The 25,283-nt window shown below is 39.3% G+C and overlaps 1 protein-coding gene and 1 long non-coding RNA gene across 2 annotated transcripts in view; one reads left to right on the plus strand and one right to left on the minus strand.

Moving 5' to 3' along the window:
• Nucleotides 1-2,705: 2,705 nt before the first annotated feature.
• RLN1 (relaxin 1) lies at nucleotides 2,706-8,166 on the minus strand. Its single transcript, XM_047829414.1, has 2 exons — nucleotides 7,888-8,166; nucleotides 2,706-3,117 (listed from the first exon to the last, which is right to left on the minus strand). The coding sequence occupies exons 1-2, from the start codon at nucleotides 8,093-8,095 to the stop codon at nucleotides 2,780-2,782; spliced, it is 546 nt and encodes a 181-aa protein (XP_047685370.1). The 5' UTR covers nucleotides 8,096-8,166; the 3' UTR covers nucleotides 2,706-2,779.
• LOC125150078 (uncharacterized) overlaps nucleotides 4,138-25,283 on the plus strand; it is a 78,146-nt gene continuing 57,000 nt past the window's right edge. Inside the window, exon 1 of the long non-coding RNA XR_007146159.1 lies at nucleotides 4,138-4,209. This is a non-coding gene — a long non-coding RNA (uncharacterized LOC125150078). The remainder of the gene's footprint in view (nucleotides 4,210-25,283) is intronic.

Below are 25,283 nucleotides of genomic sequence, written 5' to 3' on the forward strand. Positions count from 1 at the left end.
ACTGTGAATGTAAATTGACTAAACGCCCCAATCAAAATACATAGGGTATCAGAATGGATAAAAAACAAAAACAAAACCAAGATCCATTTATATGCTGCCTACAAAAGACTCATTTTAGACCTGAAGACACCTGCAGATTGAAAGTGAGAGGACTGAGAAGCATCTATCATGCTAATGGATGTCAAGAGAAAGCTGGAGTAGCCATATTTTTATCAGACAAACTAGTCTTTAAAACAAAGACTGTAACAATAGATAAGGAAGGGCATTATATAATTAAAGGGTCTATCCATGAAGAAGAGCTAACAATTGTAAATGTTTATGCCCCCAATGTGGAAGAACCCAGATATATAAATCAGTTAATCATAAATATAAGGAAAACTTACTGATAATAAGACAGTAATCGTAGGAGACTTTAATACTCCACTTATAACAATGGACAGATCCTCTAAGCAGAAAATCAATAAGGAAACAATGGCTCTGAATGACACATTGTACCACATGGACTTAACAGATATATTCAGAACATTTCACCCTAACGCAGCAGAATACACATTCTCCTCGAGTGCACATGGAACATTCTCTAAAATAGATCACACACTGGGTTACAAAACAGCCCTTGATAAGTATGAAAGTATTGAGATCATACCATGCATATTTTCAGATCACAATGCTATGAAACTTGAAATTAACCACAAGAAAAAATTTGGAATGCCCCCAAATACATGTAGGTTAAAGAACATCCTACTAAAGAATGAATGGGTTAACCAAGAAATTAAAGAAAAAAAAAATACCTGGAAGCAAATGAAAATGCAAACAGGACAGTCCAAACACTTTGGGATGCAGCGTTGGCAGTCCTAAGAAGAAAATACATTGCATTTCAGGCCTGTCTCAAGAAGCAAGAAAGTTCCCAAATACACAATCTAACCTAAAGGAGCTAGAAAAGGAGCAACAAATAAAGCCCAAAGCCAGCAGAAGAAGGGAAATAATAAAGATTAGCGTGGAAAAAATGATACAGAATCCAAAAAAACAAAACAGATCAATACATTTAAGAGCTGTTTTTTGGAAAGAATAAAAAAAAATTTGACAAACCCCTACCCAGACTTCTCAAAAGGAAAAGAGAGAGGACCCAAATAGATAAAATCATGAATGAAAAAGGAGAGATCAGAACCAACACCATAGAAATACAATTATTAGAGAATACTATGAAAAAACTTTCATGTGAGAAATAAATTAAGCATACAACCATTAGTTTTGCATGAGAGTTTTAGGAGGACTTTGGCAACACAAGAATTAGATATCTTGAAGATGTTAACATTATTTGAATGTATATAGTAGCTGGTTCACTATAGACTGTACTACTTAAAGTGTGGTTGTATCATCAGAGGTAGTGAATGCAGATTCTGAAACCAGGAACCCTGCCGAGGGCTTTTATGGAGGTACATATCAGGGATGCAGGCCAGGACAGGGTCTTGGGAGATACCTTCTGTATCTAAGAATGCCTCTTCATGTGTTGGGGCTGTAAATTTCCTGGGTACTGCCGTTGTTCTCCTTTGAAGGACTTCCCATTTCAGATAGCATTCTTCCTGGCTTTGTCCAAGATGGCTTATAGCCTCTGAGGTTCTGCAGCTGTTTATGAAGTTTTACAAGGTGGCCTTGGTTAGGACTTAATAAACCTTAAAGGCCTCATTATGGTGAACCATTATGGAGATTTAAAATTTGGGAGAAATTTTTAAATTCTGTTTACAGATATTTGATAGAGATTAACTTGCTATTTAAGTGTACTTTTCTATAAATGCTACCTAAAACTGTATGTGTGTGTAAGTCAAAGGAACTGGCTAAATACTAAGATATTTGTTACTTACTATTCTAACAAGTTTTCATATCATTTCACAGTTATTTTGTTATAGAAATGTCTTGTAAATTCTCAGTGAACAGAAAGCTTGTTCCCTTGTTAAACAGTTCTGCTGTAATATATGACACTCAGTTGTTCACTCTCTTCCATATATCTGTTCATTTTTCTTCTTAAAAAATAATTTACTTTTAATGTCTTAGATGGTAACATTAGAAGAACCCTAGTTTGAAAAATCCAACTAAATTAAATGGATTTAGTATCCAATCTGATTGTTTGCAATTAATAGTTCAAGAAGACACAAACATCTTTTAAAACCTATAAGAAAAGTCCAACTTTTGTGACTCTGTATATCTGATTTGAGTTTAAAATCACTAAAAACATTTTGGTCCTTTTTGTGTACCTGGTGTTAGGCACTATATAAGTTGAGTTATTTTTTATTTTTATTTCTTTTGCTATTAAAATAATTTGTTTAATATTAAGTAGTGAAATAACATTTGGGTATTAGGTCTAGAGGAGAAAGAGTGGGTTACAGATTATAATTTATCAAATACAAATTTTAAAAATAGGCTTATCCTTATTCACTAATGCAAAGCATAAGTTTTTGCTAAGTTATCTATTAAAATTTTTAAAGTTATTATATATGTTTAAAATGATAAAGATTATGTCATTTTAAGTTAACAGTATTAAAGAGGCAATAACCCAATTTAATTACCATTAATTTAAAAGGCAAAAATATTTTTTGGAATAAAAAGTTATTATTAACACAAACTATAACAATTCAAGGAATATTTTGTTACACACCAAATGAAAAACCCAAACACAAAATAATGATTTCTCATATTTTAATAATCAGTGGGGTGACAGAACCATCAGTGAATGTGTCAGGAATACATGTGAACACTGGATGAAATACACAATACTTTCATCTCAGCATAAATCAGCAAGCTCTTTCCTGGTACAACCTACGTTACAACACCTGTCACTGTATCTTATATAGTCTGATCTCTTTATTCGAGAATGTGCATCTAACCTTGATCTTCCTAATTGTGAAAGACTTTGGTCTTCAGCTTCATTTTGTCTACCAAGAATACTTTTCTCCACTTCTTCCAAGTTAAGATTAGAATCCTTCAATGAAGGTTGTAGTTCTCTGAATGATGGCTCCCTCTCAGACAGTGTTGCCTTCAGCTCTTGTGGCAAATCAGGAATGTATTCCAACATCCCATTCAAGGCTTCTGCACCACTGGTGATGGAGGAGGACACGATTTCTAAATTAAAAAAAAAAAGGAGGGGGTAGAGAAAAATACTCAAGGAACATCAGGAAAAAAAAAATAAAATTTTGCAGAGACATGAAAGAAAGTATTGTCTTAATAGAATTAAACATCAAAACAGAGTTAACAAGTATCCTGATTAAACAATTTAGCGGATTATAGTTGGGCGGCTTAAATTACTACAGCATTACTAAGATTCTGCTTTACTCCACAGACTTCGTGTCTGTCTTTCTTCATGTCCCCTTAATGCTTTCATCATAGTCTTTGACTCCCTCTGACATTTCTGAAGTCATCTTGGTCATCGAAAACACTCAGTTTGACTCCAGATTAATTTTTCTTACCTGACTAATTTTCTTCTGTTACTGACTTCTGACTTAATTCTAACTTAATCCTCTCAAACATTCCATGGTGGCAGATTACTGCCTCAGGATAAAGGTAAAAAGGCAGAATTTTCAGCTCCTCTGATCTAAAAGGAGATATTGGTCTCTGACATCCCTCATACATCTATTTAACAATTTCTTTTCTCCAGAGTATTTACTCCAAATCAGTAGTATTTTACATTTACTAGAGAAATGGGCTAAAAGAACAGTGACCAAAATACCAGTGACTTTAAGAAGAGATTGGTATCTGTTGTGCTGTGTGTACTAACTAATGTACTTTGTATGACTTTTGTTCCAGGGTTGTGGATCACACAAGTTCTGCATGTTAAGGGAGTCTGATCTTAAACACATCCCAGGATGGGCAAATAAGAAGGTTGGAACTTGGACTGGGAACCTGCAGGAACTAGCTGATGTCTTCCTTTTTTTTTATTTTTATTTTTTAAAAATGTTTGTTTATTTTTGAGAGAGAGCACACGAGCGAGCAAGTGGAGGAGCAGAGAGAGAGGGAGACACAGAATCTGAAGCAGGCTCCAGGCTCCGAGCGGTCAGCACAGAGCCCGACACGGGGCTCAAACTCATGAACTGTGAGATCATGACCTGAGCCGAAGTCGGACACTTAACCGACTGAGCCACCCAGGAGCCCCTGGTATCTTTCTTCTTAGATCGGTTGAACCTGCATTGACTGTTTCCATGTCTCTGGCACTGCCAGGTAAGAGATATAATAAAAAGGAAACATATTTCCTGCTCTCAAAAAACTCTTGGTCATGTAGACTCTCTCCTAACCTTACCTATTCCATTTACACAATTTTGAGAGTTTTAGCACCAGAAACATTAGAGACACAGATGAAGTTTAAATTAAAGTATAAACCTGTATCAGTTCTTGCTGTTCTTCATGGACAGCCAACTGTCCTTTTCAGCTTACTAATAAAGTGTGGCTCTTGAAACAGTGGAAACAATGAAGCCAAGATATATAAATCTAAACAATGGACTGTAGATTTCTGGGTAACCATTGATGACTATTGATCAGAGGAAATCACACCCCCTCACCCAGGCAGGCATGAATGCTCTGGGGCTGGCCCCTTTCCTGTGAGTTCTTTAGCAAGGGTCTCCATGCTCTCCTTTCAGCCAGTAACAAACTTCAATAGTTGGGAGTTTTCAAGTGAAAGAAAACAAACTCTAGTATTTTATCTTTCCTTCTAATGCTCATTTTCATTCATGTTCTAAACCTGACAGATGAGAATTTGTACCATTTTTTTGGTAGTGAGAAGTTTTTGCATTTTCCTTCAGTAAGATACCCCAAGTTTAATTCAATCTCCCCATAAAACTCTCCTTGCTCAAACTTAAACCTTCTCTAGTTGGGGCCTTATTGAATGCAGAGAAAAACTAATAGTAACTTTAGTAACTTTCCATATACTTAATGCCAGTTAATGAATTAGGCAAAACAATTGTAGTTTCTGTTGTGTTTATTCATAGGCTGTGTTTTTTGGCATTCTTTTTCACATATTGACTATTGTGAGCAATGCATGTGGGAGTGGTAATATCTCTTCAAAATTTGGATTTCATTTGTTTTAGATGAATATGCCGAAGTGGAGTTGCTGGATCATATGGGAATTCTTTTGTGTTGTTGTTTTTTGAGGCATCTCCCCAGTGTTTCCCACAGTGCTTGCACCATTTTGCTTTGCTTTCCCACCAGCAGTATACAAAGGTACTAGTATTTCCACATCCTCAACAGTTCTTGTCTTTTTTTTTTTTTTGGATAATAGCTATCCTGACAGCTGTGAAGTGATACCATTGTTGTTTTGATTTCCATCTCCCTGATGATAGTGATATAGAACTTTTTTTCTTATAACTGTTGGCCCTTGTATGTCTTCTGTGCCAAAAATGTCTGTTCATGTCTTCAGTCCATTTTGTAATTGGATTATTACCTTTTTTGCTATTGAGCTGTAGGAGTTCCTTATATGTGTCGGAAATTAAACCCTTCCAGATATATGATTTGCAAATACTTTCTCCTAATCCATAAACTACCTTTTTACTCTGATTATTTCCTTTGCTCTGCAGAAGCTTTTTAGTATGATGTAGTTCCACTTGTCTACTTTTGCCTGATTGCACTCTTTTATTAAAATTTTTAAACTTATTTTGAAACATTTTCCAATCAACAGCTTTACCTTCTCAAGTGTAAATAAAAGATAATATTCTAATCAACCTGAATTCATATAAACATCTCTCTCTCTTTTTTTTACTGTTTGTTTATTTTTGAGAGAGAGAGAGAGAGACAGAGCACAAGCAGGAGAGGGACAGAGAGAGAGGGGGACACAGAATCTGAAGCAGGCTCCAGGCTCTGAGCTGTCAGCACAGAGCCTGATATGGGGTTCGAACTCACAAATAGCAAGATCATGACCTGAGCCAAAGTCAGATGCCTAACCAACTGAGCCACCCAGGGGCCCTCTTAATTACTGTATTTTGGACTAAAATTACTAACATAGACCTCTTTTAGTTAAAAATATCTCTTATTTTTTAAAGGGGTGCAATGAGTGTTATTTCTGCATACACTCTGGTAAAAAAAATGGCTACTAACAATAATACAAAACAAAAACTAACAATAGAGGTTTTATAAGCTCATGAATCACAAGTTATTTTGCTTGATATGTACTTCCAAAATGATTCTTACCTAGTAATTTAAGCATTTTTCTTGATCTTCACTTGCAGGCAATATTTTGTTAGTTTATTTCCAGTTAAATTATGTACTGGGTAGCAATGAAGACAGTCCTTTGAAAAAACTTTAAAATCACAATACTCTGCTACAGAAACAGAAATTTGGCCAAATAGCTATATTTAAATGTGCTCAGAAAATCGTGTTTAAGTAACAATTTGGAAACAACCTAAATGTCCACTAAGAATGGTTAAATATATATAGTAGATTTGTGACATAAAATACTATAAAAATTTTTTAAATTCACCAAGGTGGGTCTCAAACATACAACTCCAAGATAAGAGTCACATGCTCTACCCACTGAGCCAGGCAGGCGCCCATACATTAACAGTGCATGTCAGTTTCTCATTTAATGTAGATGTTTTCATTTTCTCATTAAATTCACGTATTTTTTCAGAGTCTTTAGTATCTGTGTTTTTTATTTTTTTATTGTATTTATGTGTATGTTTCAGTCTTTAATATGAGCATATTATTTATTCAGAAAAAGTGAATTCACAAAGGAAACACAATGCAGTCTGGTCTTGCCGACTTTGAATGAGTAAAATTTTAAACTCTGTAGTGTAGAATATAAGCATTATGTAAAAACTTGCATTAAATAAATCAGTCTCTGACCAACAGTATAGAAAAATAAAGTAAATAGCTTTATAATCATACTTTAAATCCCATAAAAGAGAAGTAAATGTGTGCACAATGATTTTACGTGAAGGTCACTTAAATATAGGATATATTATGTAGCCTATAAAATATAGTTGTGATTTATCATAAATCGCATACATGTTGTAAAACATAAAACACTATTCATAATTGAGCTTGCCTTTTCTGAATTTAATATAACCCATTACACTGATTAGATGTGAAAGTTTGTATTGCTACTTAAACTTAGGTTCCATTTTATCTCTCTAAATAGTATTACTAACAAAGTTTTTTTTTTTTTTTTAAACCATTCCAGATTTGAGCTGTACTCAATTCTGAGGGGTCAGGTTTTCTCCTGTAGGGGATCAGGCCTTTTTCTTTCTCTTCAATCCCTTCTCTGGCAAATGAACTTCAAGGCCCAATTGCAAAGAGGGTGGGAGGCTAGGCTCTCCCCTTCAATGAAATTTACAAATAAAAATAAAATTAAAAGAGATTTTGGATGATGTGGGCCACAGTCCAGATTTTTTGCAAAGGAGGAGAGTTGTTAAGAAGACCCTTCATATTTACCACTCCAGGATCCTAGCAGTGGTCTCCGAGTTCAGTCCCATGCACTTTGGCACTCAAACCAGCGCACGCGACCGTCTGCTCTGTGCCCTGTGGACTTGACTGTGGTGTCCAACCCAGGTGCGCCCCCACCTCCAGCGGGTCTTTGGGCGACAGAACCACCTCTGTGGCTCCCCCTCATCCCCATCCCGATCATCCTGACTGCCAGGAGGTGAAGGGCACCAAGTGCCTCTCAGGAAAGGCCTCTGCTGTGCCCGATGCTTTCACTTCCTCTGGTGAGACCCCGGGTGCGACCTCACTAGAAAAGCTCATTGCAAGAGAAAATTCCAAACTTTTAGGCATCAGCAACCTCGGAGTCAGGGCTAAGCGCGGGAAGCCAGCGCGGTCTGGATCCGCCCAGCGCGGGTGCGCTTCCGAACGGTCCGTCAGGCCGACCACAGCCAATGGGAAGTGGGGAGCGGCGGGGGCCGGAGCGCTCACCTGGGAGTGCGGCGGGTGCCTGCCGAGGTTCCCGGTGTTGCTGACTGTTTTTTCCCCAGGACAATGAGCCGCAGATCCGGATTTGTAGTCGGACATACTCGCGGCCGCATGCCTTTAACACTTCCTGCTCCTGGGCTGGGATCTCTCTGGCACGTAGGCTCAGTAGCAGCCAGACTCCCAGCAGGTGGGATAAGAACAGGCGCAGCATCTTGGACCAGAAAGCTGCTGCCCTGGGCGTTTGCTTTCCGCTAGAGCCTGCAGCCGCTGACGCCTACCGGTCTCTGCCTGTGTTCCAATGCTGGACTTTGGGGCTGCTTTCCTGGCCAGGTTCAACCAAGCTTTTATAACCCTTGGGTGACCACTTAGACCTGAGTCAGTGGTCCAAGCCCCACCCTTTTCCCCACCCACCTCCTTGGAATTCCCCCTTTCACTCCCCCCAAACCCCCACCCCCTATCCCACCCCACCCACCCTCCGTTCACCCTCCCCAACTTTCCTCCACTTGCCCATCTTTCTGTTCTTGGATCTTTTGCAGCTGTATATATTTTTCTTTTCTTCCTTTAAAGTATTTCACATACTTTAGGTAAAGTTAGTCAAGATTTAAACTTTTCTTTTATCATAAAGTTATGCATGGCCCTTACACTAAATTTATCAAGAAAAATAAAATTGAAATCACCCATATTCTCATAGTTCAGAGTTTTCCAGCATGACCATTTGTTGTATAACCTAATCTAAATAAGTTCATTAGAATAGTGTCTGGTGTATCAGTCATTAAAAATACAATGAATGAATGGAAAAATTACTAGCAAAAGAGATATCTGATGACTTCTTTAAAAATCCTGGTTAAAAACATTAAAATTATCAACGCATCACTTTAAGTTTGTACGATATCTTAAGTTTACAGTGCACTTTCTCTACTGACTTTCCTTGACTCTTCTGGGAGATAGTCTAATTGTAACCAGTTACTTGAATATTTTAATTTCAGATTGTATTGTTTCTATATCCCTAGAGACTGGAGAACACACACACACACACACACACACACACACACACACAGAAACAAAAAATGCCACAATTCTAGAAAGAATATTTTGATAATATAGGTTACAGCACAGAAATCATGTCTATTTTTTATTGTATTTTATGTTTACTGTATTTAGTGAGCTTCTAATTTAACAGTTTGAGATAATATGCTCATTAAATAATCTTTCTAGATGGACAGTAACTTTTAAGTGTAAATAGGTTCTTTTTTTCAATAATTTATTTTCTTGTGTTCATAATGTATTCAGATTACCTCAGTTCCACCAGGTAAACTAGAGACATGGAGGAAGTTAGGGTAGCTTTGGGTTAAAGTAGTAACAATCAGTTACAGATACAGCTATGGGATAGAATATTTCTCATTTCTAGGTTGCTGCTAATTTCAACAGGACCCACTTGGCATTGATCAAATGCTAAGCATTGTGTAATAAAACACACACACACACACACACACACACACACACACCAGCCCTGACCAAAGCTATGAGATGGTCAGAGGTAGTGCTTTTACATGGTTTTTTGCTAAAACAAGCAGTTTGGGAGAGGCTTCTCAAAACTGAGGTTTGAAGGTTTTTTTGTGGGTTCACAATCATTGCAAAAAATAATCCATTTGCAAGGTTGCCCTCCAAAGTAATTGCTTGTGTAAAATGTAAATTTCTGGGGGGGAGGGTAGCTTTGGAGGGGGTGGAGTGCATTAAAAATGTAGTAGGTGACTGATACCAGCTTCCTGTGACCATCTCAGATGACCTCAAGGAACAATTAAATACAGGAAGAGCCAGAAAACCAGTTAAGCAAAGGCATGCAAGCAAAAATTTTTAAACAATCAGATATGATAGAAACATGTATAAAGATGACCTAAGGGTCTTTCACATGTCTCTGTGGAAGTCAAAAAACCTTAATTGTTACAACCATAACAAATTCTACCTTTTGACTTGTCTTTGTCCTTGTGACTTGGAGAACTGCTTGCAAGCACGCACACCCTTTCTTCTTTTGCATGTAGAGTTCCCTGTATCTAATAATAAACTTGGGGCAGTTCCACAGAGTAATCTGAAAACCTGTATCCTTGGCTCTCATCTTCAGTAAAACAACAGATAAAAGGATTTACTAGCCTGCTTTGAGGCTGGTTTTCTTTCAGTCATCAGGGGCATTTTTACTTTATCTATGTCGTCTTGTAGAGTCCTTGCAGTTATCCAGTGAAAGGGCCATTCTCCCGTTTTACAGGGAGAGGAAGCAAGTTGAGAGTAGTCATGTAACTTGTACAAGTTTGTCTAGTGCACATGCCAGATGGGGGCTTACTCTACTGTTAAGAGTAACAGACAACAGTGGGATTCACAGGCTTTGTAGGCATGGCTAAAAGGCATTTCTTTCATGTTGTTAAAAAACAAGAAAACCCAAAGACACCTTTTAAAAGAGAAAAATCAAATGTATGCCATACACACATCTGGTAAGTGCTGGAGCTGGGATTCCTGCCCATGTCTTCTGGATTCCAAAGCCCCCTTTCTCTGGTTCTCCTGCAGCCAGCTCCAGTTGGAGTTAATCTGCATGGTGAAGGTTAATAGATACACATGAATGCCTTTAATTGTAGGTACAAAGCGGTAAGCGGAACTATAGATCGATTCTTGAGGTTGTTGAGTTGTAGAAATGGTTTCCAGATGTCTCTTGTAGGTAACAGGGTCCATGTGACACAGTTCTGGTCAGTACAACATAAGCAAGCAGTGGAAGTTTCAGGCAAAGGCTTTGCTTTTCTGATCCAGACACTAAGCCTTTTTTTTTTCCTTTCTTGTCCTAAAGTGGACATTGAGATCCAGAGGTGCAGCGGCCATCTTGGGACCATGAGTTTCAGCAGCAGAAGGAGGAAGGCTTGCATGCTAAGCATAGCTGACCAGAAAGGGAAGAGCCTGCTACCCTCATTCACATCTAAACGGGTGATTCCCTAGGCTTAAAGCCACTGTTACAGGGTTTTCTGTTATTCACAGAGAACACAATCCTAATTGATAAATATATGTGTAAGCAGAGTACTTTTTTATATGAGAATCAAATGAAGATTGCATTCATTAGTTTCTCATGAGGGTTTTAGGCACATATTAGTAGCACTTGAGATAGATATTTTAAAGACTGAAGTAATCATTTGAGTGCTTTTACAAGATGGCTTACCACAGATTATCTTTGTACCTCTTAAAAGCCAGTCATCTAATAAGAAGCAGTGACTGTAGATTCTGGGAGCAGGAGACCTGCCTCCAGGGATTTTGTGGAAGAGGTGGTAAGGGACTTGGGCCAGGGCAGTTTCTGTGGAATTGCCTTTTGTGTCTGGGACTGCATCTTTGTCCTATCAAGGCTGTAAATTTCCCGGGTGCTGCCCTTGTTCTCTGGGTTGGATCTCCGTGTCACAGAACTTTGTTCCAGGTGACAGACAACCTCTGAGGTTCTACAGCCCCTTCTTGAATTCCCTTGCTCATGGTCTCCTGCCTGCACTCCATCCAGTTGGGATCAGCCTGTGGTTCTAAGAGAAACTCAGTTTTTTAAAGACATGAGATTCTGCTCTTTTATATTTCACCATTAGTCTTTTTCTACCAGTTTTCTATCTTGTAGCAAATTCTCATTGTTTTCTCTGATGTGTCAGTAGCAAACCGTCCCCCTCATTTCCCGTGATAATAAGTAGTGCATCAGATCTGTTTTTGTATGTTTCTTCCATCATTTCATTGGGATCTGTGGAAGAAGGAGAGGTAAACCTTTGTATTTTTTCAAGAGTAGTGATCAGAAATCAGTGCTGACTCTATGTCTCATAGACATCCTTGGAACTACTCTAGATATTTGTGCTTTCACTTCAGGTTATGCTGCTTTATCAAGAAGACTGAAACAAAAACTGAAGGGAAATTAGGATCTTCAGAAAGTTCTCTTATCAGCAAAACTTTGGGAAATATCTAAATTTTTCTAAGAGATTAGAAGAGATAAATAACTTCAATATTTTCTTATTTCTACTCAAACAACAATGTATGTGCTAAGCGAATGTTGAGAAAGAATTATGCCACTCTTTGTATACTTCATACTTCTTGTGAACAGGGACCTTAGTTTTGTTCACTGATGATACATGCTTGTCATATAGTAGACACTCAATAATAGGTCCCCAAATATGCTTTATTGATCACCATAAATATTAATATATTGGGGCAAAAAATTAAGGCCCAACATTATATGCTGCCTTGACACCTGGTGAAACGGAGAGACTTAAATGGCCTAACCACAAGTTCCCCACCACACTCTGCTCCCACAGCGGAGTCTGGCTCTCCTAGCCAAACAACTCTCCTCAAGAGAACCAGGCACAGTTCTTACACATCCCTCAGTAGTAGGTTTCATTTTCCTGCCAGCTCATGGAATTACTCAAAGAAGCCAATCACATCCTCTCGTAGTAACTACAGTTTTACCTCACCCTCTTGCTACTACAAGGCCTGCCTCATATGGCCCCCGGCTGTTTACTGTGTTCTGAGTGCAGCTCCCATTCAGCCTTGTGTGGCATGCAGTGTCCTCCTACACTGAGCCGTGAGTATATGTGACTAATAAACTGACAGTCTCAGCTGTCCAGTGTTGGGTGTTGAATGTTGTATGTGGCCATCCTTGTAACTTTGGGGCAGAATTTCCTCCCTCACCAATGGGGTGAATAGGAGGTAATTAAAACATTTGGATCATGAACAAGGTGGCCCATTCATGACCAAGGACACCTAGTCAGCTTTAACTAACTCCTCTTGGCTAACTGACTGGTTCCATCATGATATGGCAAAGGCCCCCTCAGACAGAACTGCCAGTTGCTGCATGCTTGCGTTTTGGACACACTTTTTGTCTTTGTCAATATTGCCACCTCTTCCAACCCTAAAATGCTCTTGTCCCCCAGATAAGAATTGTTGTTAACTTACAATATACCACAGCTTAACATGTTGTTGGGTTTGGCCTGTGTTTGTCTGGCAGGTGGTCTCTGAGCATCCCACCTGTAAAGGCAGAGAAAACTAACTTTAACTAATTATCTCTTGAGTCCCACTTACCAAGGGTCCAGCTACAACAGTGTGATCACTACATCCTGGTGACCATCACTGACAGCTTAGGGGCAGCCATGTGGATATTGTGACTGTGCACCCCTGGGACAGGCTCAGAGTTGGTTTTCTGTGAGTTTTGTGGAAAAGGAGGACACCACCATCCTGGGGAGAATTAAGCATGGCACCCCAGTTGCAGGCCTGTGGCCAGGTGCTAATGAGAAAAGAAAAGGTGAAGCAGCATTTGGTACCAGCTCCTGCCAAAATACCAGAGGAGTGAGTAAGTCAACACCCTCCTAATGCAAAATCCCAAGCCAGCATACCTGGGTTTTGCTTAGTGTTGCTGATTGCTAGCATGCCAAAGGGCTAATCTGACAATCATGGAACTTAATGGCTTCCATCTGGGCCATAGACCAAAGACCTTATTGTATGTGGACCTTGACCCTAGGGAGATTAACTGACATTCCCTGGAGGAGAAGATGGTTACCTAAGAGGGTGGCCGGCTGCTGGTCTTTTGAACTTTTCCCATAACCACTCAGAAGGTCTGCACTATGGATGATTGGATCAAGACAGAAACTAAAAGCTATGACTTTTTGCAGTTAGAAATATGAAAATTTTAAATACTGAGAACAAACTGAGGGTTGATGAGGGGTGTAGGGGAGAGGGGAAAATGGGTGATAGGCACTGAGGAGAGCACTTTTTGGGATGAGCACTGGGTGTTGTATGTAAGCGATGAATCATGGGAATCTACTCCCAAAGCCAAGAGCACACTGTGTACACAGTATGTTAGCTAACTTGACAACAAATTGTATTTTTTAGAAAACAGATGAAAAATTTTGAGAGAAATTGTACAGAGAGAGAGAGAGAGAGAGAGAGAGAGAGAGAGAGAGAGATGCAGAAAAGAAAGCCAATAGGTGGCTTGTGATTCACATATCCAATAGCAGACAGCACAGCAGGACCCTTAAATACCTCTTCTGCTGCTGCTGCTGCTTCTTATGCTATTGTCACAACAAAGATCCTGATCCTCAGGGTTACAAGGAAAGACACCTATGGCATCCCTGTGGCACAGCAAAAGAGTTCATTTAAACTTCTTTAAACCCTATAAAGCAAACATTGCCATGGGGGTGACCACTGAGCCTGATGATACTTGAGACTCTGGGGGAAGATATTTATAAATAAGCATGGGATAGAGAGGACACCCCCTGATGCCAGATTATATTTAGTAGCCAACCAAAAAAGGGAGAGGGAGAAAGAAAGAGAAGGAAGGAATGAATGAACAAACAAACAAATGAACCTGGCTATAGGGGAAGGGGAAGGAAAAAGAAAAAAAAGAAAAACTGAGGCCCACAGTTAGACCCAATTGGAAGTCTAAAATTTATTAAAATGATATAAATGGCAAAGAGATAAAAGCATATTTATTGGCTCTTAAACTTCTACAGCACAGGTTCTGAATTAATTTTAACATCTTCTGAAATCTACCGATTGGTACCACATGGACATAATACTGGACTCAAATTACTGGTACACCTGGGGATCCCACTACATATTAATATGGTACCCCCTATAATCCTCAGAGGTTACTACATATGAAATGGAGAACAAATAGGTATGTCTCACTTTAACCATTGGAACTGTTGCCTTGCCTAAGTTACCCAACTGCCCTAAAATAGATCTTAGTGAGCATAGATGCTCTGACCCAATAAATGGTAAATTAAAGTCTTGGGGCACTTGGGTGGCTCAGTCTGTTAAGCGTCCCACTTTGGCTCAGGTCATGATCTCACGGTTCAGGAGTTTGAGCCCCGCATTGGGCTCTGCACTGACAGCTCAGAGCCTAGAGCCTGCTTTGGATTCTGCGTCTCCCTGTCTCTCTACCCCTCCCCTGCTCTCTCTCTCAAAAATAAAGAAACATTAAAAGACATGCATTTTCAGTGTGATCCTCCCCATCCTTCTTTGGGATAGCATGATTTTGAAAGAAGGAAAGAAAGAAAGAAAGAAAGAAAGAAAGAAAGAAAGAAAGAAAGAAAGAAAGAAAGAAAAAGAAAAGAGGGAGGGGAGTGGAGGGGAAGGGAGGGGAGGGGAGGGGGTTTTTGGTACTTACAAACTGGCTTGATAGAATGGGACCCCATTGACTCATCTGTACATTTTTACAAACTCCTGGGCAGTTGTGTAAGACTTACCCCAGGGCACCCCTTTTCCCCATTACCCTTAATCTAGAATCTTTTCTTCATTAAGATGACTGATCCTTCAGATTAGCCAATGGTCCATGGCTCCCACTCCCAATCTGGACCTTTAATCCAGCCCAACGTTTCCCCAGTATTTCAACACATTAGAATCACCTGGGGTCCTTTAAGAAACACTAATATTATGTTGCATGCTAAAACAATTGAATTAGTGTATCCCGGTGCGGGAACTAGGCATCAGTATTTTTAAGCTCACTAGTTGTCTCCAGTGTGCTGAATAGTTGACAAACTACCATGTAGCCACTGCCCAAAGACTCTGATGAAACATTTTAGGAATAATGCTATTTAAGTTGTTACTTATGCAATCCTGAAGAAATTAATAAAGTTAGAATTCCTAAATATACCAGTCTTGAGCTTAAGTGGGTTATGCAATACTTTAAATGTATTGTAAAGAACTGTCAGTTTATAAGGATATGCTAATATGGTGGAAAACAGATATGTATGTATGCTAAGGGGAATATGTTTTCTAATTTGTCTGAGGTTCCAGCCAGTGTTTTATAGAAACACAGTAATTACTCTACTTTGATCTTTTAACAATGGAACATGTGAAAAATTAATACAAAGGTGTTCAGTCATGACTATTAAGCCCAAATAATCATACTTTATTCCTTCCAACTTGATTTTCAGTGTTAACCTTATATTTTGCAAGGGCATCACATGTCACTTATATTTGAAGAGATTAACAAGTTATATTTTATATTTACTTGTATCTGGCTCAATTATACCAACCTTGAAACAGCTCAGAATAATCTTTACTAACTATTCTCGAACAATTCTCAAGCACATATTAGCATGCGAGAGAGGACATATTAAAGCTTTAGAAATACATATAATTCTGTTGATATTTAAGGAGTATTATTTTTATGGAAACAATGTTGAACAGAATTGCAAATTGCCCTTCTTATAAAGTGAAGTTTGTGAGGGTTGATGGGGGGTGGGAGGGTGGGGAGGGTGGGTGATGGGTATTGAGGAGGGCACCTTTTGGGATGAGCACTGGGTGTTGTATGGAAACCAATTTGACAATAAATTTCATATTAAAAAAAAAAAGGAAAGGACAGTCCTGAAAAGGAATTTCATCCTGGCCACAAGAGTATTTGGCAAAAATATTAATATACTCTACCACATCAGTGATTATTAAAATTTTAGTTCATGTAAAAAAAAAAATAAAGTGAAGTTTGTTTAATTCTACTTTTTTTCTTGGTTAATATTGACTGATAGATGTGATTCTTTTTTTTTTTTTTTTTTTTTGAAAAGTAAGGATGATGCCCAAAAGCATTTGACAAAAGGAATCATTCTGAACTAAGCTGACTAGTGGAGAAGAAAACTGATGAAAAATCTAGGGCAAGTTCTATGCCTCTGTATTATTGTGAGCTCTCTTCATCTATGATTCAGTGGTTTCTAACAAGTGACTGACTGATTTTTGATGAGGGTGCTTTTCCTGCTGTTTGGTGTGTGTAGAATATCTGCTCATTTAATTACAATGAATGAAGAGACCTTCTTCGTATCTTCTTTCTTGCTTCCAGAGAATGAGTGAATCTGACCCAGTAATCAGCTGTTTTGAATATGTAGGACCACTTCCCTAGAAGGCACAGTTTTCTCTGAAAACCCTGTTTTCCTGCTTTCAGGTTTTCTTGTCTATAGGTCCAGATAACTCAGAAAATTCTGGATTTTCTACAGCCCTGATTTCAGTTTTATTCTTTTCAATAAATATCATTTGTTTAATGCATAACTAAATGTTATTTGAATTTTTACTCCTTTTTTTAATTAAGTGTCATCTAAATGCACCTATCAAATATAGCCCCCGACCAAATCACTTTCTCTAGTTTTATTTCTCAAATATGTTCATTGTGTCCATAGAAAATGAATAGTCAGTTCTCTGACAAATAGGGTATACAGTTAATTGATAAACAGAGAAGGGCTTGCAGTCAGCTGTCTGCTTGTCCTTTGTCAATTAGAACTCATCAAGTTATAGACTAGAGTGAAAACAGCAACAGACATGGAATACGCTTTGGACATAGAACAGTAGTATTAGGAAATATTGAATGCCTATTATCTGCCAAATACTTTGTCTGCATTATCTCATTTTGTCACTCTCAGCAACCTCTGAGCTGAGTAATATTAGTATCACCAAATTAAAATTGAGTGATAGAAGAACAGAAATTCAGTTACATGTTCAGGTCTGGTGAGCACTGGAGTGAAGGGTTCAAACTGAGGCTCAATCTGCAAAGCTTGGGCTGTTAACACTTGGATACTGACTACAGTTTCCTGAGAAATTTTGTAAACATGATTTCGTTTTGCCCACTCAACAATCAGGTTACACCCAATAGTGGAAATGTTGTAATATAAGCTAAGTACCTTTTAAATTGACATTTTATGCTCCTAGCAGCACTGGCTATCTTTTAGTAGTCATCTGTTAATTTTATATACCTGGAAAGCTAAACAGTAATGGTTATTCATCACTGTTAAGGGAAAAAATATACATTTACAACAAAGATAAAAGAGAGTCTGGGGACATCTGGGTGGCCCAGTCGGTCCAAGCGTCCTACTCTTGATTTCAGCTCAGGTCATGATCTCATGGTTCATGAGTTTGAGCCCTGTGTTGGGCTCTTCGCTGACAGTGTGGAGCCTGCTTGGGATTCTCTCTCTCCCCGCCTCTCTCTCTGCCCTGCCCTCACTCTCTTTCTCTCTCAAAATAAAGAACTACACTTAAAAAAAAAAAGAGTCTAAATGATTGAACTGTCAATTCAAGTCAATGGTTTTCAACTAAGGATAATTTGGAGACATCTTTGATGGTCCAACCAAGATAGAGGAGGTTTGCTATTGACATCTAGTGGGCAGAGCCCAGGAATGCTGGTAAACATCCTACAAAGATGGAACAGCCCCCTACCACAAAGAGTTATCTGGCCCCAAATGTAGTGAGGTTAAGAAGCCCTGGACTAAGGCAACAGAACAGTCTCATTTATAACTAAAATTATATGCTATTAAAAACTACTGTTAGAATTATTCAAGCAATTATAAATGCTGAAATGGTGGTGCATTTAATAAATTTATGAGGCTAATGGTCTGGCATATTGAGCATAACAGTATATTTTGGTGAGTTATAAAATATATTGCTTTAATGCTGGTGTTTAGACTCAAGTTCTCAATTAATTGGCAGAGTAGTAGATATGTAAATATTTCAGGAGCCAATACACTTCTCCAAAGTGTCTACACCTCATATAGAAACTGGTTGATGGCCCAGGACTCAGTCCTATTCTATTGAGGACGGGGTTCCATGGTCACCAGGGGTTTTGTTCCTTGGTTGCTTTGGCCTTAAAACCCTACTCTCTGCTCACTGACATTGCCAAAACAACTCACTGGGATACTTTTCTCCAATAAACACAAATACTCTTTAGTGAAAACCTCTCTATCCAAATTCTAAATAAAAGGATCTAGCCTAGGGGCACCTGGGTGGCTCAGTCAGTTGAGTACCTGACTGTTGCTTTTGGCTCAAGTCATGATTTCACCGTTATGAGATCGAGCCCTACATAGGGCTCTGCACTGATAGTGCAGAGCCTGCTTGATGTTCTCTCTCTCCCTCTCTCTGCCCGTCCCCCACTCATACCCATGCTCTCTGTCTCTCTCAAAATAAACATTTAAAACAAAGAATCTAGCCTATAAAATCAACATCATTAACATAAAATCTAAAAGTAATTTTGTTTCAAAAATTCTGAATATATAAATTAAATGACAGATGTTAAAATTCAGTTCTTTCATTCTTCTTCCCTTCTCTTTCTGAATAATTCCATGCTAAAGCCATCAGGAAGGAGGCCATCCACACTGGGGGCAGCAAGGAAGGGAAGGTGGCCTAGTGAGAGGTGTGTGGGCCTGACTGGGTAAGGATAGCTTCTGCCCAGTGGGGCAGGTGAGTGGGATGAGTGGGTGAGGAGCACATCTGTCTATGTGATGAGTGGCCCAACACGTGTGGTCGGAGCTCAAGCAGGGTAAAGAGGGGGATCTGTGATGGAAGGCTTCCCAGCTCAGGATATCGACAAACAGACTGAGAAGTGCAAAAAGAAAATGAGATGATCTCTTAGAAATACTGATGGAAAATCACTAACAACCAGGAATTTCTGTGCCCAGTCAAGGCATCAATCAAGCATCAGAAAAGAACTGTTAAGCGTCACCTGGGTGGCTCAGTCAGTTAAGCATCTGACTTCAGCTCGGGTCATGATCTCACAGCTTGTGAGTTTGAGCCCCGCATTGGGCTCTGTGCTGACAGCTCAGAGCCCGGAGCCTGCTTCAGATTCTGTGTCTCCTTGTCTCTCTCTGCCCCTCCCCTGCTCATACTCTGTCTCTGTCTCTCTCAAAAAATAAATAAACGTTTAAAAAAAATTAAAAAAAGAACTGTTAAGTTTAGATACGTAAGATCTTAACAGGTTTCCTCCATTTACTCTTTCTCGGAAAGCTATAGGAGGATGAGTTCCAGCAAATGAAGGAGCACAACATAGGGTATAGGAAACAAAAGATGCAACACAGGAATAAGGAGAAGAGAACCCCTACCATAGGTGAAGGGAGAGCTGAGTACCAGGTGTAGAGGGAAAACAGTCCAGGTGGGAGCAGGTCAGGAGTCTGCAAGTTTGTTCAAGGAGATACTGATAGACTAACTGATGTGAATGGACGTCTTGGGAGAAACTGACAAAGAGTTCATGGCTACAGAAGTGATAAATACATAGAACATTAAGCACATGAAACAACTAGACTTAACTAATTCCAGAAAAGCAGGATGCCAAACAAGAAAGAGAATGTAGTATACTTTACTACGTGGCACAGTTTTGCTAAGTGTTCGTCATCATCACAATGTAAGCCCTGAACATTGATCTAACAAAATGATCACATAAGAGTATTGGAAAGATGGGTCACTCATTGGGAAGGGTGCAAGTGTGTGGCAGTTGTGGCGAGACGGTATAAGGTGGGAGAGGTGAAAGCAATTCCTCATGATTTGTATGAAATGTCAAGAAATTATATTTTTTAAAAGTTGGGAACATTAGGAAATAGCTACACTGGAATGTTACTTAGAGATGTAAAGTTAAAGTAACACTGTTGGTATTAAAATATGAATTGTCGGGGCGCCTGGGTGGCGCAGTCGGTTGAGCGTCCGACTTCAACCAGGTCACAATCTCGCGGTCCGTGAGTTCGAGCCCCGCGTCAGGCTCTGGGCTGATGGCTCGGAGCCTGGAGCCTGTTTCCGATTCTGTGTCTCCCTCTCTCTCTGCCCCTCCCCCGTTCATGCTCTGTCTCTCTCTGTCCCAAAAATAAATTAAAAACGTTGAAAAAAAAATTTTTTTTCAAATTTTTTTTCAACGTTTATTTATTTTTTCAAAAATAAAAAACGTTGAAAAAAATTTTTTTTAATTTTTTTTTCAACGTTTATTTTTTCAAAAATAAAAAACGTTGAAAAAAAATTTTTTTTTAATTTTTTTTTCAACGTTTATTTATTTTTTGGGACAGAGAGAGACAGAGCATGAACGGGGGAGGGGCAGAGAGAGAGGGAGACACAGAATCGGAAACAGGCTCCAGGCTCTGAGCCATCAGCCCAGAGCCTGACGCGGGGCTCGAACTCACGGACCGCGAGATCGTGACCTGGCTGAAGTCGGACGCCCAACCGACTGCGCCACCCAGGCGCCCCGAAAAAAAACTTTTTTTTAAAATATGAATTGTTTTCAACTACTTCCCCTTGGCTCTTGCCATTTCAGTTTAAGTTGATCTGACTTCCAATTTGTAGCACCTGCATCTCTTGCCTCCAGGTTTTCTGGCCTCCAGCGCCCACTTTGCCAAAACACCCTAAGTGCTGGAAAGATAATGGACTGGGAACAGCCCTCCACCAATGAACTCAAAAGTAGGTTTTTATACCCCAGCTCTTGCATTTCTGGGGTCAGATAACTCTGGGTGAAGGGGTTATTCTGAACCATTTCTCAGAGTTCCCTAGCAGGGTTAAGTTGCCCACAGAGGTAACTTCCTGGGTAAGATTTCATTTACTAGCTTTTTTCTCTGTCCTATCTTACTCCACCAATTCCCCACCAGAGTTTCTGGGATTATGTGCCCAAGTAAATGACTTGCTCAAGGCACTATTGCAAAATTTGCTTCAGGGAGATCCTATACTGAGACAGCTAAAAGAGATAAAAGTGATTATCTCTGAGGAAAAAGAAATGGGAGGGAGAATGGAATGTCTTATCCATCACCCATGAGGCTATTTGAATTTTTTCTTTTCCTAAAACAATCCTAGTAGGAAATTGATGTCTCTGCTTGAATTGCTGAAGAGAACTTACTAAAGTTAGAAGTTGAACAGAACCCCCTTTACCTGCCTACTTAGATTTTCAGGCTGTTTCAGAGATGGCAGCCTTGTCCTAAGCTTCCAGATCAGACAAGGAAACTGGCTGGAAGATCAGTCCGGTACTCTGTCCGTAGTCCATGGTTATTGAATTCAGAGACATAACCATCCATAGGCTCAAACTCTATTCAAAACCCAAGTGTCTTTTTGTTGTTTCTAGTTTAAAATAGGTAGCATTAGTTGGAAGCCTTTCAAAAGTTTTAGATCCTTGAAGAGGAAAAGAAAGCATTCCAGAGGCCAGCTTTTCTCTGGAGTAATTTAAGAAGATGTGAACTTGTCGAGTATTTTAACCTATATTGGGTCCCTAGCAAGCTCGCTCTCTTTTCAAAATCACCTTGGTGAATAGAATTGGTTCTATCTTCTACTCAAGTCACATCTTCATCAGCAGTAAATTAATGGTGTGGGGATGGTATGAAGAGAAGGAAAAAAAACACCTGTATTCCTCAAATCCCAATCGTATTATCCTGACATTCTGACAGCTTTTCACAGACCTCCCTAACACATTTCAATGTATACTAGTATCTCTGATCCATTGACTTTCACATGTATTCAACAACTGTTTCCTTCTAGTTTTTTGAAACCTTCACCAAACCAGAATCCCAGATTGCCAATCCTTTCTAGGACATGAATTCATTGTGGACACATCCTGAACTCTGCTCTTCTAACACCAAATGAAATCCAATACCAACTCAGGGTCAGTGTCTGCCTGTCCCTCGCACCCAGGCGGAGCAGAAAACATCCACAGAGTGCTGCTAGCCATAATGGAAGTCCTCCAAGAAAAAAATAAATAAACTGAGGTTAGCAATCCATCATTCAATCCTGTGACACCTGTGGACGAAAAATTTGAACCAGAAATGTCATCTAAACCTGAGACTTAGCAGCACCATTGAGTCTTTATCAGTGGCATAGGTTTCCAGTTACCTTTATCAGCAGTCATGATGAATTTGGCCTGCCCAGCCACATTTCTTACTGTCTTCCAAGTGGCCAGAGGAACAAGTTAGCACAGCAAAATAAACTGGGCTGCAAGAGAATCCCATAGGTGACTTTGGTCCCCGAGGGGCTCAACTCCCCCTACCAATGGCTCCCCTGGCAGCCATTTTTGTGCTGTTTACTATGAAGGGCATTTGAGTCAGCTTCATCCCTTCATGAAGACTACTCATTGTTTTTGGCCTTCTTATTTTCTAGGCCTTTCTCACTTTCTCTCCCCCGCCCCTAGTCAGTCTGGGCTTCCTGGTGCACCTGCAGGCCAAGCACTGCTCCAGTCTTCATAAATTCCAAAGTTACCAGTAGAAAAATCATTAGAGATGCTAAGTAGTCATCCCTGAATACTAGAATCTACTTTCTGCAAATTGTACAGTTGGTAGAATGCAGGTATTCCTGAAATCCCCTGTAGGCATCCACAAGGCCAAACCTAAGGAATATTTCCAACCCTCTTACAGAACAAACACACTCCAAGGCCAAGAGATAGTGTGATCCCTGGCTAGTGGGATTTATTTAATAATATTCTCCCAGCAAGAGTTTGTTCCTTTCCCAGAACAGTGGAGCAGAAACACTATCTAGGTTCTGGCTAGTGTCTCTAGAATATAACATTTGAACATGCATATATTAAATTGTCAAAGTCTGTAAAATATATTATGAATTTCAGATTGCTCACATTCAGATTACATTGGTTGTAGATTATTCTTTGTAATTTGAGTCTGCTCCCTCCTCATCCTCTTCTAAACCCTGCCCTTCTTTTTTTTTTTTTAATTTTTTAAAAAATGTTTATTTGTTCTTGAGACAGACAGAGTGTGAACAGGGAAGGGGCAGAGAGAGAGGGAAACACAGAATCCGAAACAGGCTCCAGGCTCCGAGCTGTCAGCACAGAGCCCGACGCAGGGCCTGAACCCACGAACCATGAGATCATGACCTGAGCCAAAGTCGGATGCTTAACCAACGGAGTCATCCAGGTGCCCCAAACCCTGCCCTTCTAATCCCCTCTTCTAAGGCTCTGAGACTGAGTATCTATGATATTATAGAAGCATATTTTTTATTTTGACTTCCATTGTCACTGTTCTTTCAGAGTCAGGGAGAATCCTGCCAGGAATTCAAAACACCAACATTTTAGTACAAACTACCATTACCAGATGTGGAATTTTAGGTAAATCACAAAAGGCCTCCATTTTCTTGAGAAAATGTAAAAATGGGAGCTTATACTAGACCATTTCCAAGGGTCTTCTCTTTTTAACATCTGGACAATAACTTCAGTATTTGTCATTAAAACTGTTTTCAGTAGATTTAGGACACTTTTATAATCTTTACAAAGTGAAGTTAGGTACTGGACCATAAAGGACCCTTCAGTTTTACCCCCAAACACAAACTGAGTTGGGTGTAATACCATATAAACTTAGTTTATTTGTAATTTTAGTGCCTGTAATTTTAGTCCCCAGTTATCTCATTTAAATATGAGTTAAAAACATTCAAAATGGCTAAGTAGTGTGATTTTAATTTTTTTTTTTCAACGTTTATTTATTTTTGGGACAGAGAGAGACAGAGCATGAACGGGGGAGGGGCAGAGAGAGAGGGAGACACAGAATCGGAAACAGGCTCCAGACTCCGAGCTATCAGCCCAGAGCCTGACGCGGGGCTCGAACTCACGGACCGCGAGATCGTGACCTGGCTGAAGTCGGACGCTTAACCGACTGCGCCACCCAGGCGCCCCTGTAGTGTGATTTTATAAACTGTTTTTGCTATTATATTATGTTATTATTATAAAGTGATTTGATTTCCAATAAGGGTCATTCTGGTGCAGAAAATTTGGGGGCCCGTATTTATTTCCTTCCCACCACGACTTAACCTCCACGTGAAGCTGGGGGAGTCTCTGCGTTGCTTTGGTTAGGTCTGCAGTGTCTTGGGGGAAGATGAACAGCCACACAGGATAGGGATGAGATTTTCCCCAGCTTTGTTTCTAATCACTGAAAAGACCCTGGGTGAGGTTACCCTTATTCAAATCTCTAAATCTTTGCTTATAATCAGACCTTAGTTTCTTATTTTTCTTCTAATATATTTTCTTACAACAATTTCCTTATTCTTCTTGTAATATCACAAAGATCTGTAAATATAAGCTACCTGAACAAAGACCACATCATGTTCAGTATTTAGAAATGTCAGATGTCTAGGGGTACCTGAATGGCTCAGTTGGTTGAGCGTCCAACTTTGGCTCAGGTCACAATCTCACAATTTGTGAGTTTGAGCCCTGCATCGGGCTCTCTGCTGTCAACTCAGAGCCCACTTCAGATCCTCTGTCTCCCTCTCTCTCTGCCCCTTCCCAGCTCATGCTCTCTCTCAAACATAAAAAAAATTAGAAAATTCAAAAAAAAGGAAATGTCAGATGTCTAGTTGGTAATCAGAATTTAATAATAATAATAATAATAATAGTAATTAGTGCAAGTATTAACATAAATGGCTAACAGCTCGAGTGTCAGAGCAAAAATGTTTGTCCTTTCAATTATAAATATTATTATCTTTCATAATATAAATATTATTATGTTTAATAATAAATAAGGGGAAAAGCATTGGATAATCAGTAATACAAAAGACAATTGGAATATATTTTAATACAGTTGAATTGCAAAGCCTTTATTTAATAGCTCTGCTTTGATTTTTGCCTCACAATAGGCACAAACAAAAATGTGAGTGTGTGTGTGTTTAGCAGAGGTTCTGTTGAGTAATAATTACTAACGAACTCA

This window comes from Prionailurus viverrinus, chromosome D4 (genome assembly GCF_022837055.1).
Source record: "Prionailurus viverrinus isolate Anna chromosome D4, UM_Priviv_1.0, whole genome shotgun sequence".
Taxonomy (NCBI): domain Eukaryota; kingdom Metazoa; phylum Chordata; class Mammalia; order Carnivora; family Felidae; genus Prionailurus; species Prionailurus viverrinus.